The 19,309-nt window shown below is 43.0% G+C and overlaps 1 protein-coding gene across 4 annotated transcripts in view; it reads right to left on the bottom strand.

The window, feature by feature from the left end:
* The window catches only part of TESK2 (testis associated actin remodelling kinase 2), a 136,235-nt gene that overhangs the window by 3,535 nt on the left and 113,391 nt on the right, over nucleotides 1-19,309 (bottom strand). For 3 of the 4 annotated variants that reach the window (XM_052636823.1, XM_052636824.1, XM_052636825.1), the window contains exons 5-7: nucleotides 10,185-10,331; nucleotides 424-506; nucleotides 114-198 (exon numbers count right to left, since the gene is read on the bottom strand). In XM_052636823.1, the coding sequence (XP_052492783.1) occupies nucleotides 114-198; nucleotides 424-506; nucleotides 10,185-10,331 (315 nt within the window). The remainder of the gene's footprint in view (nucleotides 1-113; nucleotides 199-423; nucleotides 507-10,184; nucleotides 10,332-19,309) is intronic. The other variant, XM_052636827.1, reaches the window with a different exon arrangement.

Genomic DNA, 19,309 nt, shown 5'->3' with positions numbered 1-19,309 from the left:
TGATTTTGCAGGAAGGATATAGATCCTTACCCTATATGTGAAGGGTGATCCAAGATACTTTATGCTAAGAATGGATTCTACAGAGAATCAGGCCTTGGGGTCCCCAGACTCACCTTTTCATTGTAGGGCTCATCTCGGAGAACCTCAGGTGCCATCCAGAAGGGTGAGCCCACCACAGCTAGCTTCTCACTTCCCGTGCTGTGGGGTAAGATTGTATGGAAAATGAGCTTGCCACTGGTGGGTGCAATGGGAGATCTGACTATTGGGAATTTCTCTCCCCCAAGGATGGGCACACCAGAATTGACTGAATTTAGGGAGCTGAGATTGGGCTGTGACCAAGTCCTAGCCTCTGAAGAGGACGCTGGAGTTTTCCCCTTTGCCTCAGTCCCTTCAGTGACCCCAGCACCCATTAGGGCTACCCACCTGACATCAGGGATCTTCTCAGCCAGGCCAAAGTCAGCTACCACTGCAGAGTAACCATTTTCATCCCTCTTTATCAGGCAGTTCTAGGGTTCCCAAAGAAGAAGACATGCGGCTCAGAAGAGGGGACCAGCCAGCCATAGAGTTTCCCACCACCCCTCCCTACTACCACAAGGCACCTTGTCCTTTTGCTTTTTGGTGAAATCATGCTCTTGGGCTGACCCCAGTGGGGCTCTGATAGCCATGAGAGATGAATTAGGCCTGGATCTTGGGTGGCTGCCCTAGGATTCATACCATGCTCCAAACACAAATATTTATCTTTGTTTTCCATGTGCTAGGCACGGTTCTAAGTATCAAAGATAGCAGAGTGAATAGAAACCCTTGTTCTCTTGGAGCTTATAATCTAGTGGAAGAAGACAGGTTATCAGACCCTGACCTCCCTTCATTCTTCCCTCAGAACATAGACTCAAAGACCAGGCCTGACCTTGCCAAGTAATGTATGCACAGGACAAGTACCCAAGCCTATACCAACTTTCACTGCCCACAAGATCACAACCACCCTCTCCTCTGGCATTAAAATTCCATGATCTGGCTCTGTTCTGTGATCTGAGCCCCTGGTGCCCCTATGTACATATCTTCATCCAAACTTCTTACAGACAAGCCTGAACAGGCCCTTCAAACCTTTGCCTTTGCTTTTACTTTTTCTTTCTATTTGGAATATTCTCCCAATTCTTTTTTCCTCAGAAAATTTAGTGTGCTTTAAGGTAAGCTTACCTTTCCAGTCCTGACCTCTCTAGTTCTCACCTTCAGCTTTCTCAACTCCATTAACTCCTCTCTGCCACTTCCTCTTACAGCCTAGCAGAGAGGCCATCAGCCTCTCAGGGGCAAATTCGGGTTTGGGCCTTCCTCACAGTATTCAATTTATGAGAGAGGTTCAAGACAAGCTTGTTGAACAAATGCTGCTGTCTCCAGAGAAAGGATGAACCCAAATGACTTTAAACATAAAGCAGCAACGAGCTTTCCCCAAATATCATTCAAAATGGACCTTCACCACTCTGGCTCAGGAGGCGCCTCATTCCATCCCCCTTCCTCCAGGGGCAGCAGAGAGCAGGGATCCTTGGCTCACAGGGACATTTCTGGGACTGGCAAAGCCCTCTAGCCCTCCCCTCTTCCTCACCTTGGCACATAGTTGCCAAGGTATTGCTAAGTCACCTGGTTACTTCACATCAGGTACAAAGTAGTCCCTTACTCTGGCCTCTCTTTTTCTTGAGCTGGAAGCAGCCTGTGATTTCATTACCATCTACTGCCCTCATTTCCTGATAGACATAACTGTCCCTGGCTTCTAAGCAGGCCTGTCCTTGTGCTTGTCCTGGCTTCAGCCCTTCCACCAGTCCCCTGGATTGCTCAGTAATCTACCACCCCCAACCCAGCTCCCTGACTGTACAATCTATGAGAAGATGGGTTCTAAGCCAGCCTGTCTATTAGACAGCCAAAGTCTAGGCTATTGGGCACTGGCTTGTGAGGCAGTGGCGGCTCAGATCTGTTGCTTGTTTTCCTCCCCTCCCCCTGTTCTTTTATCAACAACTCAGGCTCCTGTCTCCAAGGATCAGTCTAAAGTCCTGTTTACTACTGGCTTTACAGCCTTCAGAAACAATCCTGTGAAATTCAGCTTAGGTGCAGCAGTAAGGAACAGCATGGCCGGTAGCCCTTATCAAAGCTGTTCAATTTCTGTCCCATCTTCACAGTCATGAAGCCCTCTCGTACACTCACCGTAGACCAACCATCCACGAGGAAGTGACTTACAGTAGCTTCTTGAGCCGCTGAAAGATGGCTACGGCAAGGTTGATCAGGGCCCCACAACATGGGTGAGCCTGCCTAGCCCAGTCTGCCTCTGATTTGGAATGTGACCCCTGCCTATCTTAAAGCTTCTCCATAGCCAGCAGCCAGGCACTGGAGCCAAAGACAAAGATGGAATACTGAAAACCAAAAGAACCAACTTTAGGAGTCTGTATCTGAGGTGATAAGGAAAATGGGGAGGAACCCTGACCAGGATTAGCTCCTATGGGGTTTTTCAATAAACTCCTGAGCCTGCCTTTAATGAGGTCTAGACTAGTGAAGTCTGGCTGGCAACACTTGCTGTTTTTACTTCCTCATCTCCCACCCCTTCTTCACTGGCTTCTGCTGGAAGTGTTCTCCCTGAGGATCCCTCTGAGTTCCATGGCATTAAACTCAATAGACAAAATCAGTCCTTAGTATTACTTGATTTTGCTGCTGTTGACATTGCTGATTATTTCCTTCAGCATTTTTATATATGATTCAGGAATCCTATCAATGCTGGGCATGTAGAGACTAAGCCATTGTGGTCCTGGAGCAAACAGACTAGCTATCACAGGCTAGTACAGGCTATTTCTGTTGCTTTTGATTCTTCTCTCCTGGCTTCTGTGACACTGTAGATTGCCTTCTCTACCTCTGGCTACTCTGAACACTCTAGGGCAGGCCCTTCCTCCCATCCCCCCCAAGGGTGATGGTCTCAGGGTTCTCCTAGGCCTACAGCTTGTGCTCTATTGTGGAGACTATTCACATTTCTTTTCTAATTACCACTTCTGTACTGATGACTCCCAAATGTATATCCTCAGCACTGACCTTTATTTCTCAATCTTCAGCTTTGCATATCCAGTCTATATGTGGACGACATTTGGATTATTCACACTGAACTCTATATATGCAAACATGAACTCATCTTTTTCCCCCAAAACTAAATCTCTAGCTGTATTCTTATGTCAGCTAGTACTGCCATTTTCCACCCAGTTTGCTAAGCTAGAAACTTGGGATTCACCTAGACTTTCCACTCTTAACTCCAAATAATTTTAGCTTCTAAATGTTTTCAAATTGCCCCCTCCTTTTTCATCCCCATGACTACTGCCTTAATTCAGGTCCTCCTCTGAATACTCCAATATTCCAAATGGTCTCTGCCTAGGCTAGGCTTGATCTCCATAATCCACCTTCCTCACTTCTGCCAGCACGATCTTTGTAAAATGCAAATCTGTGTTACTCACCTACTTAAAAGCCAGCAATAATATACTGTATGATTCTATTTCTATGAAATGTCCAGATTAAGCAAAGCTATAGAAACTGAAAAAAGATTAGTGGTTGCCAAAGGCTGAAGGGAGGGGAGAACAAGGCATGGGGTTTTCCTTTTGGAACGATGAAAAGATTTGAAATTAATAGTGGTGATAATTGAATATACTAAAAACCACTGAAATGTATACTTTGGAAGGATGAATTTTATTTTATGTGAGTAATATCTCAAAAAAGCTGTTATTTAAAAGAAGCCTACAATGGTTCTTCATTTCCTATCTAGAAAATAAAATCCAGGTTAGATAGTATATGATCAGACTCCTCTGCTTTCAATTCTTATCCCCTACCACTTCAGCCTCACAGTCTGCATATCATACTGTTCATGTCTCTATGCCTTTGTTTATGTCGTTCGTCTGATCTGATCTGGAATATAACCCCACCACATACACAATGTGGGTTGCCACACCCTCTTCCAGGGGCTCTTCCCAACCCAGGGATTGAACCCAGGTCTCGCACACCAGGGCTTCCCTGGTGGCTCAGTCAATAAAGAATCTGCCTGCAATGTGGGAGACTCGGGTTTGATCCTTGGGTTGGGAAAAATCCCCTGGAGGAGGGCATGGCAACGCACTCCAGTACTTATGCCTGGAGAATCCCCATGGACAGAGGAGCCTGGCGGGCTGCAGTCCAGGGGATCACAAAGAATCAGACATGACTAAGCAACTAAGCACACACACACAATACTTACTAAGTAGAATTCAATTTTCAAGATTCAGCTCATGCATCACCTTCTCCAAGAAGTCTTCTCTGTACCCTCAGGTTAGGTTCAATATCCTTTTCCAAAGTATCCTTTGCATTCTCTTCTCTCTAACCTTAGCATTTGACCTAAGTGTCTGTTTCTATAGTCCCTTCCTATAGCTATAGGCTGTACGCCATATACTCAAAGATTCAGCAAAGCAGCAATATCTTAAGAGCAAAGTGCCTTCGAGAATATTTCCTAGCTGCTTGTGCAAGGGAAAGACTGTCTACTTCTGCCTGTGTGGTACCTTACGAATTAATTGTAAAACACTATTCATAAACTAGTCCAAGTGATTCAAACAACCTTGTCAGGTGGGCAGATCTGAGATTTTTACATTTAAGATGAGAAAAGTGAAGCTTACAACTATGAGTGGTAAAGATGTGGGTCTCCTGATTCTAATAGGATCCCCCCCTAATGATTCTGACCTTTCCAGAGAAACTGGTTGAAAAGCTTTCCACTAGAGACAGCAAGGCTATGGCAGGAACACTGTAGTCTTAAGACAGAAGCAGAGGCCCAGACCCATGGAGAAGGCAGCACTGTTTGTGCAGGCAATACAGTAAGACCCCTTCATCTGGGATGCTAGCCCCCACCTCCAAAGCTGATTAATCCAAGGGCGCCTACTGTAATGCTTGCATTTCTCAACCAACTTGGACATGGCCACAGTACAGACTAACTACAGAGCATAAAATATGAACTCAGACCACTGTGCAGCTCTGAAGAACCCAGACTAATTTTCAGGCTGTGCAGGATACAAAGTCCATTAAGTCAAGCTAAAGAATGCTTTATTCAAAAGTATGCCTGGAGTAAGCAACAGACATAAGAAAGGCCCAGTCAGACTTCCCTGAGGTGAGAGGTGACCTTTTCTGGTTCAAAAAGGAGCCTAGGCACTGCTGCCGCCTGGCTCCCATTCCTCTTTGTCCTCACTCCTATTATAATACATCACATAGTAGCAGAGAGACTTACATGTCTGCCTCTTCAAAGGGCAGAGACTGATCCTATTATCTCTGTATCTCTAACCTAGCACAGACATGCAGAAAGAACTCGGCCAAAGTTTGTCATGTGAAAGTCTGACGAATAAAGCTTCTTTCGAAAGCAAGTGAAGAGGCACACACTAATCATCCATTTGACTCTCCATGATGAGGACCAAGCTGACAGATTCAAAAGGTGGCCGTGAACGCATTTCTGTAAGCCAGCACAAACCCTTCAGGACTGGGCCAGGGGAGACACCTGAGAGCAGATCCCGAGGGCTCCTAGGACAGCTGCACATCTGTACTGGCACTGGATGAAACCACCCAAACGGAGAAATGCCAGGTCCATTTGTAAGTGTTAGCTCTAAGCTAAAGCTATTTCTATAACAACAAAAACTGGCTTTCCGTGTACCAACACCTCTCTCCCCTTACCCCCAACAAAGTCACTCCATAAATCCAGTTAGAAAGAAAGTACTGATTCTATGTCTCAAGAAAGGTTAAAAGTTTCTTTTCACAGCACAGCCAGATCAGAGACTGAACTGCCCTCCTAAATGTCCCAAAGACAACTAGAGTCCAACTTGGAGAAGATTATCTGGTTTGCTCTAATGTGTCCTGTCCCTTCCTCTCCATTCCACCATAAGATCCTATACTTTCTCCATAGTTCTTGGGAAGTAATCTGCTCACATATCTGTATCTCCAACTTGACTTAGAGCCCATGGATGGTACAGATTAGGTTCCAGTAATTTCTATCTCCTCTAACAGCACAGTATAAGTGGTTCCAAAAGGCTGTTGATGGTTCTCATTATAAAAAATGACTACAGAGTGCGCTAACACACACTCTCTACATCCTCCAGCATTCAACTCTGTTTCTAATTCATGTTCTCTTCAGTCTCTGAAACTGTTCTCTTGAGTTTGATGTGTGACACAGGGAACCCAAAGCCAGAGCTCTGTGAAAATGTAGATGAGCGGGATGGGGAGAGAGCTGGGAGGGGCGTTCAAGAGGGAGGGGACACATGTATAGCTAATGCCAATGCATGTTGATGTATGGCAAGAACCATCACAATACTGTAATTATCCTCTAATTTAAAAATATATATATTTAAAAAACAAAGAAGCCCTCCTTAGCTGCCCTTAATAGCAAGGCTCACATACAATGGAATCAACTGCTTCTAGCCTGCATGTGGCTGTTGCCACTTCTTGATGGAGCTCAAGAACTGAATGTTTTTAAAGCCACACAACCTCCCATTTCCTTCTAAGTAATCAGCATTGCCACTGCACAAACCTAAATCAGCCTGTTTCTTAGAAGGAGTTATAAAATTAGACTGAACAGCTATATCTGACAGACTTTTCATTCTTGAAAACAGTGTTGCAGTAACCACTGATGTATGAATTCTACAAAGGCAATACTACTTTCAGTAGGCACTCTGGAAACTAGGATCCTCTCTGCCACTACTCTAGGCCCAGGATCATTTGGAAAATGGCATATGCTTCTCTCTGTCCTGGTTTACCCACCTGAAACACACTGCCACTATTTTAAATCCCTCTTATTAGCTCTGGTCTGAGAAGCCAGGGCTGATGTCAATAGCCTAGGGACACTAAGGGCCCAAGAACACTGAAGTCATTTAAAGAGGTGGAATAAAACTGGATGTGGGACTCAAAATCTCAGTTCTCAAGCAGATGTTCTGGCCTCTGTGCCATCAAGCACATTTTCTGCAAGAGGGCCAGGAAGCCTCTACTCTGACAGGCCCTATGTTAGGTGCTGGGGGGAAAAGGTGAATAAGAGCAGCACTTGAGAAACTCATGAGTTGGTGGGAGACACAGACACAGTATAACCATCAAATAACTGGAAGTGTACACACTAAAATATAGGTAAACCTTTTATTGCACTTAAAGAAATCAAACTCAGACGCAAGGCTGACAATGAGATAATTTGGAAATTTCAAAGCCCTGCTCTGTCCCTTTAGCCTTATTTTTCCCTTGGGCTTCTCATTCTTAGGGTCAATGTCACCACCATACAGGTCTCCTGGGTGGGGCTGCTCTGGTCTAGGTGTGAACATACAACCTCTCCTTAATCTCTGCAACACTGTGAGGCTGAAACATTTGGATAAAAGGGCAATAAATACAGTCTCTCAAATTGGATGGTCTGGCTTATAAAATGTGCTTGTTTTTCTTCAACTTGAGATTCCCTAAAGTGTAGTTCCCAGCCTGTCTTCCAGTTGCAAAGTCATTTGTTCTCACCACCACCTAAAGTTCAGATCCAAGAAAGTACACCCAGTAATACCAGAGAATTATTTCTCCTAAATTCCTAGTTTCTCATCACAAGCCAGCTGACATGGGAACACCCACCATCAACTAGGAAAACCAAAGGACAGTGGTCTTACCCTAAAGATCCAAAAAGGGTAGTCATTTTTACAATACATACAATATGACAAACCCAGACAGAACCATACTAGCACAATGGGATAAAATATTTTGGGGGCACAGAATGGAATATGATGAGTTCCTCCAGAAAACCTAGGTACCCTAGTCTACTGATTTTTTTTTCGCTGAAAATACATAATCTATAGCTAAACACTCAATTATAAAATGCTATGAACTTTTCTGCAAGGAGATCCAACCAGTCCATTCTGAAGGAGATCAGCCCTGGGATTTCTTTGGAGGGAATGATGCTGAAGCTGAAACTCCAGTACTTTGGCCACCTCATGGGAAGAGTTGACTTATTGGAAAAGACTCTGATGCTGGGAGGGATTGGGGGCAGGAGGAGAAGGGGGCGACAGAGGATGAGATGGCTGGATGGCATCACTGACTCGATGGACGTGAGTCTGAGTGAACTCTGGGAGTTGGTGATGGACAGGGAGGCCTAGAGTGCTGCGATTCACGGGGTCACAAAGAGTCGGACACGACTGAGCGACTGAACTGAACTGATGAACTTTTCTTCAGTTATCTGCCAACAGACTATCTCTGGTCAGAAATTATCTTTCTTGAATATTCCTTCATGCATGGTGCCAGGCACAGAAGACACTCATGTGGGTGTGTAGGAAATATCTGTGTGATTGATAAATAACTGATCATGACCTCCCTCCAGTTAGAAGACATGATACTCTCTGAGTAGAAAGCAACAATTTGATTTTAGTTGCATGCCCAAGGTAAGAGTATGCCATCAACTTGAGACAGTATCTAAGTTGATACAACCCAACCCATCTGCCAGGAACAGGTGCAGTTTTCTAAGTCTTGACTTTCTAAAACATTCTAAGGAAAGGGAAAAGGCTGATGAAGGGATAAGATACTACCTTCCAGCTCCCAGCTGTCTAGCTCTTGCTTATACCAATGAAGATAAAGGACTTCTCACAACCAGGTCTCAGCTGGTCACCAGATTCCACCAATCTACAAATGGCACTGCCACACCTAGAGCCCTACGAGCACTACTTAAAGCTATTTTCTGTGTAGTAGTCACAAACCAATGGCCAGGGTCCCTTGGGGACAGTACTGCTGTTTAGAACACCAGAACCATTCTAATGGGAGGTAGCCAGGGACTCACTGCTCTAGGTCTATTGGCTCTGAGAGCACAGCCTGCTTTTGTTCCCTTTGCAAACTTTTTCCTGTAACAGGTTTCCTTACCCCCTCATCCATGACATAAGAGCTGCGTGAATATGTATATGCATGTGCATATGCATGTGTTGAGGGTGCAGAATGAAGTGACCGCTGTTCTTGGATGGGTATAAAACTTCCACACACCTCCCCTGCATGCATGTGTGTGTGCTCAGTTGCTTAGTTGTGTCCGACTCTTTGTGACCCCATGGACTGTAGCCCACCAGGCTCTTCTGTCCACGGGATTTTCCAGGCAAGAATGTTGGAGTGGGTTGCCATTTCCTCCTCTAGGGGACCTTCCCAACCCAGAGATCGAACCCATGTCTCCTGCATCCCCCACATTGGCCGGCAGATTCTTTACCACTGAGTCTCCTGGGAAGCCTCATATAGCTCCCTAGGAGACTTTTAATTCAGCTTCTGAACACAAGTTATATTAGATGATTTACAGTTCCCGTATCAATGGTCCAACAGTACTATTTAAAAAAAATTTTTATTGGCATATATTTACAATGTTATGTTACTTTCTGCTGTACAGCAAACTGAATCAGATATATATATATCTCCACTCTTTTTGAGATTCTTTTCCCATATGGGTCATTACAGAGTACTGAGTAGAATTACTGTGCTATATAGTAGGTCCTTATTGGTTATCTATTTTTTATATATAGTAGTACAAACAGTACTATTTATATAAGCCTTGTCATGTGGTATCCTGTGCTACTTGGCCCTGAGGTGTCTGCCTTGTAGTATAGCCAACTTCCTCTAAAAGCAACTCTTTTCTAACCTGGTCACACAGCAATTTGGACAGCAAGAGAATACTACAGAGACCAGCTGATGCAAAAGAGGAACTGGCAGGATGGCAGAAACTCAATCACACAGAAAGAAAATGGGTCAGTACATTATGGCCTCTAAAACCTGTACTCAAGTGACTAAAAATCACAGAACCCCTGCTGGAGACCATGGGAGAGAATACAAAGAGGCAGGTTCCCACACGGCCTTGACTGCTGTCACCCCTAAAGGGCAAGAATCTCTTACGTGTTCTCGTGCCATCTACTCCTGCAACATACATTCAGTAGTGAGTGAAACCAAGAATAAAGGTTCTCAAGATGTATGTGCTGATGGACTCAACAATGAAAGGAACCTGCTGTGAGCCAAGTTTGGCTTTCTAAGGACTAGCTATACACAGTAATAAGCTGTATCTTCCATGATTAAATGTTGAATTTATAAGAGATCTCCAACATTCCAAAGTTCATTAATGACTGGTTTCTTAATGCAGTTTTCTTGGTAAGTGGGAGATAGTGTCTCAGAGAGTTGTCCAAGTAAAGCCTTCGTACCTTGGAGGTGAGGTCCCGATGGAAAATGCCTTTGAAGTGAAGGTAGCTGAGGCCCACTGCTATGTCATAAGCCAGTTTCACCCTCACAGTCCAGGGCAAATGCAGGTTACTGTCTAGCAACTGTTCCAGGTTTCCAGAGTTGATATACTGCAAAACAGAAGGAAAACCCAGCTACCATTTGTCAGCAACGTTTAGGGTGGGGGTAAAACTACTAGAGGGTAAACACCTAGAAGACAGAGTGTTGTGTTTTTTTTAAGTTACTGAGCAGTTATTCTGCATCTGGGCACTATGGTAGATGCTGCACCTTCCTTTGAGATCACAATCTATTAAGAGATATAGACAAACAATATCATGTAGTAAATGCTAAAAGATAGCTTTGTATAGGTGTGACAGCACAAAGGGTAAAGGTACAGACTCAATCTAGGCATGTCAGGGAAAGCTGCACAAAGGAACTGAGGAGTTCAAAGGATGACTTGGGGGAGCAGGAAAGAAAGTCCACACAGAGGGAGCAGCAGACATAAAGCTACAGGTTAAGAGTATGGAGTATTCGGAAAACTAATTTACTCAGTGTGGCCAGAGTACATGAGAGGTGAGGCTCATATCTTTGCTAAAGTATATGGACTTTATCCTGTCTATGGGGAACAAAAGAAGCCTTTCAAGCCAAAGAGCAACATGTTCATACTTGCTTTTTTAAGGAAAAGATTATTTCAGCAATGGTATGATGGATGGATTAGAGTGGAGTATATGGAGAAGGGAAAATAGGTTAGGAAATTATTGCAATAATCCTGGTGAAGGAAGAATGCCTGAGTTAAGGCAACAGTAGAGGCACTGGAACAGAGCAAGATTCAAGAGTTTAGACGGCAAAGTCAAAAAAACTTGATGAATGCCTTGATGAGGAGGATGAGAACAACGAAAAGTTCCTAGGTGGACTGCAGGCTATTGGCCCCTGTGTGCCATTATTAAATATCCAGAATATAGGGAGAGGAGGTTTTTAGAAGAGGCAATGTTAAAACACAGGGAGTACAACTAAGACATGCTGGGCTTAAGGACATATGGAGATACCCTATACCAAGTCAGTTTAAAGTTTGGGAGCAAAATCTGGGCTAGAGACTAACATTTAGGAGACAATGACATTGAGCTGAAGTAGTCACTGAGGCTAAGGAATGTATGGAATTGCCCAGGGTTTAACATGTAAGGTGGGAAATTAACAGAATCCCAAACAACTGGAACATTTACAGAAGCAGGCAGAGGAAGAACCACCAAGCAAGAATGTCACCACAGAAGCCAAAGAAGGAGAACATTCCAAAAGAGAAAATGACCAAAGTATCAAAATGCTACAGCTCAAGTAAGATGAGCCTGAAAAGTGTCTACTGAATTTGCCTCTAACAAGTCACCGGCAGGATTTGCCTGGTGGTCCAGTAATTAAGAATCTGCCTTCCAGTGCAAGGGATGAGGGTTTAATCCCTGGTCTGGGAGCTGAAAATCCCACATGCTCTGCCTCAACTGCTGAGCCCACACTCCGGAGCCCATGGGACACAACCAGAGAGAAGCCCATGCGTCATAACAGAAGATGCTGCGTGCAAGACCCAATGCAGCCAGATAAATAAATAAGAAGTCGCTGGCAACCATGGCTAGAGCAGTTTCAGTAAAGTGGTTAAGACCAGAATAAGACCAAAGTGAATTGAGGAGTGAGTAGGAGACAAAGCTAAGTGGAAACTACGTGAAGATATACTCGTTCAAGAAATCTGGCCGTCTGTCGTTCCTCAGTTCAGTTCAGTCGCTCAGTCGTGTCCGACTCTTTGTGACCCCATGAATCGCAGCACGCCAGGCCTCCCTGTCCATCACCAACTCCCAGAGTTCACTCAAATTCACATCCATCGAGTCAGTGATGCCATCCAGCCATCTCATCCTCTGTCGTCCCCTTCTCCTCCTGCCCCCAATCCCTCCCAGCATCAGAGTTTTTTCCAATGAGTCAACTCTTCGCATGAGGTAGCCAAGGTACTGGAGTTTCAGCTTTAGCATCATTCCTTCCAAAGAAATCCCAGGGCTGATCTCCTTCTGAATGGACTGGTTGGATCTCCTTGCAGTCCAAGGGACTCTCAAGAGTCTTCTCCAACACCACAGTTCAAAAGCATCAATTCTTTGGCACTAAGCTTTCTTCACAGTCCAACTCTCACATCCATACATGACCACTGGAAAAACCACAGTCTTGACTAGACGGACCTTTGTTGGCAAAGTAATGTCTCTGCTTTTGAATATGCTATCTAGGGTGGTCATAACTTTTCTTCCAAGGAGTAAGCGTCTTTTAATTTCATGGCTGCAGTCACCATCTGCAGTGATTTCGGAGCCCAAAAAAGTAGTCTGACACTGTTTCCACTGTTTCCCCATCTATTTCCCATGAAGTGATGGGACCAGATGCCATGATCTTCGTTTTCCGAATGTTGAGCTTTAAGCCAACTTTTTCACTCTCCTCTTTCACTTTCATCAACAGGCTTTTTAGTTCCTCTTCATTCATACCCACAAAGAGCTGCTTTGTTTTGTTTTGTTTTGTTTTAAAAGAGCAAATAAGACTATTCATACAGAGATAACAATAACAACAACAATAGCAGCAGCAGCTGCTATTAGTTGGTGCTTACTTTGTGCTAGGCACTACTCTGAGGACTTACCATTAATTACATCATTTAATCTTCACAAAACCCTAAGCTAAGTGTTCTATTATTCTCATTTCACAAGAGGTATTTGGAGGTTTAGCAACCTGCTCAAGGTTACCCAGTTATTAAGCAGCAGAGCCAGGGTTCAAACTCAGGCAGTCTGGCTCCAGAGTTCACGCTCTACCCCTGTATTAAATTGGAGAATAGAGGCCGTGGCACCTGGACCAGGGAGCCTCATGTAGAAGAGGAGCTCAAAATTTTTCGCTAATTAAATTCATGAATTTACTCAAACCTCACATGATGTATTATTTCCCTCCTCCTTCCAAGGAAGAAAAAGGGGCAAATTCCTCTAAGCCTAAAAATAAGCACCTCATACCTTTTCGGAGTGGGGGGTGATATTGGTTTTACAAAAGACTAGGGAGCCTAATGGGAGAGAAGACAAGAAATCTGAATTTTAGTCCAACTCTGCCTCTAAACAGCCATTTTACTTTGGACAAATCAACTAATGAGGCTTTCCTTCTGTTTTCCCATCTATACAATAGGTATGATAATCCATGATCCATATACCTCATGATGTTATTATAAGAACTGAATACAAATACATGAAAGTGCTAAGAAAAAAAATAATAGAAGTTTCATATAATTGTAGATTCTCTGATGTGGTAACATGAGTACCAAAACGAACCAGTTGGGGGCAGCATGAGGCAGCATTTCAGATCCTTGGATGAAGTAGATCAGGTTTGGCAAGGCAGAGAGAATGGCTAAAAAATACGCCAAATTTCTCAAAAGGGAAACCTGTTGATCTGCTTCATCTTGTTTGATAATCCACCTTTGGAAATCTCAAAACAAAGCATAATGACGGCATTAGCATAGCACCTTAGCCTCTTCACTCTAGTTGAATTTGTTCACGGTTCACATCTGAGGTGCCCATTTGCTAAAAGGAAAGTGAACTTGCAAATTCCAAGCTATAGAAGGGCAATGAAGCTGACAGCTAATCATGTAGACAAATTTCTCTAGCTCTGAGAGTAAAAAAGGTATGACAAGGTTGTAGTCCACTTGTTTGGCACCATGACAGTGTGACATGGAAGGCTTGACTTCAGCAGCTACTCAGGTTTCCCACTGAGGGCCAGGCAGAAAAGACAGGTAAAAAGCCTGTATGTGTACTCTCTGTGGGCCAGGGTAAGCCAGGACTCTTGGTTCAGACAAACGCATGTTTACTCTGTCCCACCACGTCTATGAAAGTCTGAGAAATCCACAGACCAAGCCACAGGGTGGAGAGCAGAGGAGAGAGGTGAGACAAGGTGAGGAATCACACTAGCTATTAGGCTCTGACTTTTCCAGACAAGATGGAAAAAAAGCACAAACCCAGGACCAGAGAAGGAAATCAAATGGAGTTTACTGTTACAACCCATTTCTCTTGCCTGCCTTCAGTGAATACTTCGGTGGGGCTGATAAACCTCTGGGGCTCTCAGAAACCACAACTTCTCCCTGTCTCAAGACCTTCGCATGTATGAGGAAAGGAAGTTTGAGATCTGCCAACAAGGAAGATTTCTAAGTTGCTACACACTCTGTGTGCCCATTAGTCGGAATATCCACTTCCCCATAAGCAACACCACATGCAGACTCAGCTGGTGTGTGCTCTGAACAAATCCCTCTGTGGGAAGCAGAGACAAGAACAACCGTCCCCACACATTCAGCTTTCTGGGCTGGGGATAACAGCCGCTTTGCTTTCATTTTCTTCCAGACCACTCCCTTGGGAGCTCTACAAACCAACTGAAGGCACTGGCAAAACATTTAAATACCTACCAGAGAGAGAAGATTTTATAATTTTTATTGTTGCTCTTTTTAACTTTCAAGTTCAGAAAACTATAATATCAGCCGATCAAATGTGTCAGAGGGACTTAATACCTCTAAGTGACTGTTCCCCAAGTTCACCTACACCAAAACCTGCTTCTCCTCCTCATGGTTTAATAAAATGTTAAGAGTTTCTGCCATTTCATTTGTGTGATACTTGATTTCATTAAAGACTTTTTTCTTAAAAGGCACTGAATAGACAAATATGTGTTGGTGACTGAACAATATTACTATGTATGTAAAAAATCATAAGCCACACTCTAGAAAATTATCAAAGGAACAGGTAAGCACACACTCAGTTCACCACTCAGGAATATCAGCTTATTTCTCCAAATACTTATTAAGCACTCCTCCCCTTCCTACCACCCCCATATGAGAGTAAGAACTTGTCCATTTACATCAACATTGTATCCCCCAGTGATTACAAGAGTCCCATCCACACAGTAAATGTGGGTATATAAATACTCAGTTTATACCATAAAGATGTTCATGAAAGACACACTGGTAAACAAATAATACTAGTAACCTTTTAGCAGAAGTAAATGCTTGGGGTATAAAAGTAGATATTGAAGAGTTTGGAAAGTTTCAGAGAAAAAGTAATATCTGAGTTGGATCCTAAAAGGCTGAGAATGGCTCTTTCCATATATCCCCTGTAGAGTCTGATGGTACCACTCAGACATAGACAGACACATAAACTTGTACATACAAAGAATATTCTGAAGCAGGACTAGGCAATACATACCTCTCCCTGAGGTAACATGCACTACACCCAGGACTCCTGTTCTAGATTCCTGCTGATTCTAATCATAACCTCATCCAATCATAACCAGTCAGAAGAACAAGAAAAAATGGTTAACCTTTCTTAACTCTGAATTATCAAAGTAGTAATATCTATAATCAAACAAACTTATCTGTGAATAGTAGTTCAAAGGCATATTCAGTGAGGTGCTAAAGAAAATATCAACTCTAAGAATTATTATTCCTTTGTGAAAAATCTACCCAAAAAGCCTAGAGCTAGGGCACTTACCTAAGGCAGATGAGTGTGCTGCCATTCCACTAACAGACATCATTTGCTGCCACCTAACTAGAGGGGTTGTCCCGAGGAAGATCCACCCACCTCTAACCGTACACCTATAGAAATACTGAAAACCTACTATGTGAAAACACAAAACTAAGCAGGGCCAATCTCTGCCCTTAGTTCACAGTCTAGTAGAGATGACACAAAAATCAATAATTTTTTTCACCCAGGACAATGACCAGATGTGCTTTAGAAATATCATTCTAACAGTAATGTAAAAACGGTACAGAACGGTCAGGAATTGAGGCTGGGAAAAGAGTTAGGAGGCTTCTGGAATCCAAGTGAGAAGCAACAAAGGCCTGAAAAAGACTGGGAGCGAGAATAGAAAAGAGGTTAATATCTAGAGACATCTCAGAGGCAGAACCAAAGTGATTTGGTGTTTAATCAAAGGCAGGGAAAAATAAAGAGAGATAAGATATACAAAGTATTAACATGTCTAGCACATGCTTAGCTTAGCTCAAAGTATACAACTCATTCTTTCCACTATTAATATCTTATCATTATTCCTCCCCTGGGTTACTCTACTAACTTTCGAAGTAGTCTTCTTTTCTTTTCCTTACATCTTGAATAGAGTTAGCCCTCCTTCCAATCCATTTTCCTTAATATATCCAAGATTAACCTTCTAAATGCCAACTTTAAGTCATTCCCCTTTTAAAATTATTCACTGATGCCCTATTACTCTTAGGATAAAATCCACAATCCTTAGCATGTCATACCAAGTCTTTCACTCCTGTTTATAAGGGTCTGATCCCTGCTTACTTGCACATTTGTGCACATTGCTGGCCCCATTACCTGGAATACCTTTTCCCACTAGGCCTGGCTCATCACCCATTGAGGATTCAGTTCTATTTCCTGGAAGCCCATATGCAGGGTTGGGAGTAATAAAGACATTTTATACAAAAGGAACACCAAGTGCAGCAATTAGTAGTTATTCCTCTTTATTTTCTTTCCCTGCATGAAGCATAAGCAGGGAAGAAGAATGAAGTTAAACAGTGAAGCCAGGCAGTGCAATATAGTGGTGAAGCCCGCATACTGCAGAGTTAGGCTGCTTCTGATTGAATCTCACCTCTGACTAGCTGTGTGACCTGGGTTGGTTACTCTTTAACATTCATCTATAAAATGGGAATAATAATAGAACCTAACCCATAGACTTATGAAGATTCAATGAATTGATTATCTGTGAATGTGACCTTATTTGAAAATAAGGTCTTTGGCAGATGTAATCAAGTAAAGATAAGGTCCTTCTGGAGTAGGATGGATCCTTAATCTAATATCTTAACAAAAAGAGGAGAGGAGACACAGACAAACAAGGAGAATGTCAGGTTACAGTGGAGGCAAAGATCTGAGTGATTTGTCTATAAGCTAAGGAACACCAAGAGAAACCATGAAGAGGCAAGGCTCTTCTTCCTTTAGGGCCTTCAGAGAGAGCAAGACCCTGCCAACACTTTGATTTCAGACTTCAAGCTTTCAGAACTATGAGAGAATAAACTTGTATCATCATAAGCCACTCACTTTGTGGTGCTTTGTTATGGCAATCCTAGGAAACTAATACATGACTGAAACTACATTTTAGAAAGCTCATGGTGTTAACAGGAGAGAGAAGGACCTAGAACGGAGGTTTAAAGGCCACTGCATCAGCCCAGATGAGAGATGACCAAACACCTGACTTATAGTGCTATTAAAGGCATGAAAAAGCAGTCTAGAGTTAGACTAAACAGAGGTAGAATCTAAAGGATTTAGCAACTGAGTGGTAGATATGAGAACTAAGGGAAAAGAGTCAAAGGCAACTCAGAGATTCCAAATAGAGGTGTTGATAGAAACAATGGGAAGAAATCCTACAATGTTACACACCAAAAGTAAGTCAGAAAGCCCATCAGAAACCAGCATCAATACCAAACAGCCAAAGCAGAGGCTTGTCCAACCTCTGTTCTTTGGATGGGCCCTCTGCAGAGGAGGGCCTGGGCCCCGACCTACTTTTCACTGAAGCCCAACAATGCCATTGTGCTGGTCACTGTATGTTTGTTGGTTGGCTCCAAACACAAAGGCTAGCAGACATCCCATCCTGCTGGCTTGGTTTAAAGAAGAAAAGAAAGCTTTGTTACTGCCCTGGGTAATTCCGGGACAGGCATCCCAAGAGCGCCCTGTGGGAGGCTCATGCTCTAAAGGAGCCCCCTGTTCTCAGCCCGAGGTTCCACAGCCACCACACAAGTGCACATCCACACATCTGCCAAAGCCTGAGTTTGCCACGGTTCAGCCTCCACTCCAGGAGGTCCACTGGGACCTGCGTGACTCAAGCAGGCAGCAGTAATGAACTGAGTCAAAGAGAAAGGGAACCCAAGATGTATTTCAGAATATTTAAATGTTGAACTCTCTCTGCCTTCATATATGCTTAATTACTATGCAGAATACTCTTCTCCCCCTTCATAGCTTTGCTAATTCTTATTCATCCGTCTAAACCCAACTTGAGTCGCTTATATTGGAAAGCATTTCCTGATACCCTATCCCATCCTTTGTGCCTCTTGGGCCCCCTGTATATATTTCTACCATTGTTTATCATATTGTACTATAACTTTGATGACAGGGACCAGATCTTTCTCAAGTTTCTAAGTCTAGTATCCAGTAAGGTAAATAATAAATCACTGAATTAATAAATGAATGATTAAGTACATTTAAATAATAGAGGCAAGTTTTAAGTAAGTTCCCTCTTTTATTAGAAGCCCTCCCATTTCTGTCATTACTGTAATTTAAGATCAAAAAGAGAGATGTGCTTTTAAAGGAATTTTCTGATAAATATCACGCAAAACAAACATTTAATAACGCCTACTTGAAGGCTTCTCAGATGGCACTAGTGGTAAAGAACCTGCCTGCCACTGCAGGAGACATAAGAGATGTGGATTGGGAAGATCCCCTGGAGAAGGGCATAGCAACCTGCTCCAGTATTCTTGTCTGGAGAATCCACGGACAGAAGAGCCTGGTGGGCTAAGGTCCGTGGGATCGCAAAGAGTCGACACAACTGAAGCGACTTAGCACGCATGCACTATATGGCAGATACTATGGTAGCAATAAATACAAAGCAAAATACAAAACAGCCTGTCTGGCCACTCAGTGGAAGGAAATTCTGAGGATCTTTTGATCAGTCTATCCGTAGACTCCTTAATGTGATCAGAATCACATGGACTTAAAAATATATCTAAGATCTCTTTTTGAAAATTAGAGAGGGCATTTCTTTTATCAGTAGCTGAAAAAGCCAAGTTAGAAGAGGCCATAAAGATACCACTCACTTTTTCCTCATACTTCCTGCAGACACTAAGTATAGCCCACTCACCACTTTAAGAACATGTTTGTTTAATGCACCTGAAGCAGTACGAGTGTTTTTCTACGCACATAAACTACTATAAACATCAAAATGACTGTTTACCCACAAGATTCAAAAAGTATGGCTAAACTTCTCCCACAGATCTTTAACTCTTACTGTAAACATCTCATAATCAAAATCAAATTTGTTTAAATAAAGTAAACATTAAAAGATAAATCTGTAAAAC

The sequence above is a fragment of the Budorcas taxicolor genome, chromosome 3 (genome assembly GCF_023091745.1).
Source record: "Budorcas taxicolor isolate Tak-1 chromosome 3, Takin1.1, whole genome shotgun sequence".
In the NCBI taxonomy this organism is placed as follows: domain Eukaryota; kingdom Metazoa; phylum Chordata; class Mammalia; order Artiodactyla; family Bovidae; genus Budorcas; species Budorcas taxicolor.
Note: the sequence above shows the minus strand (reverse complement) of the source record. Positions and strands in the feature narration are given on the sequence as shown.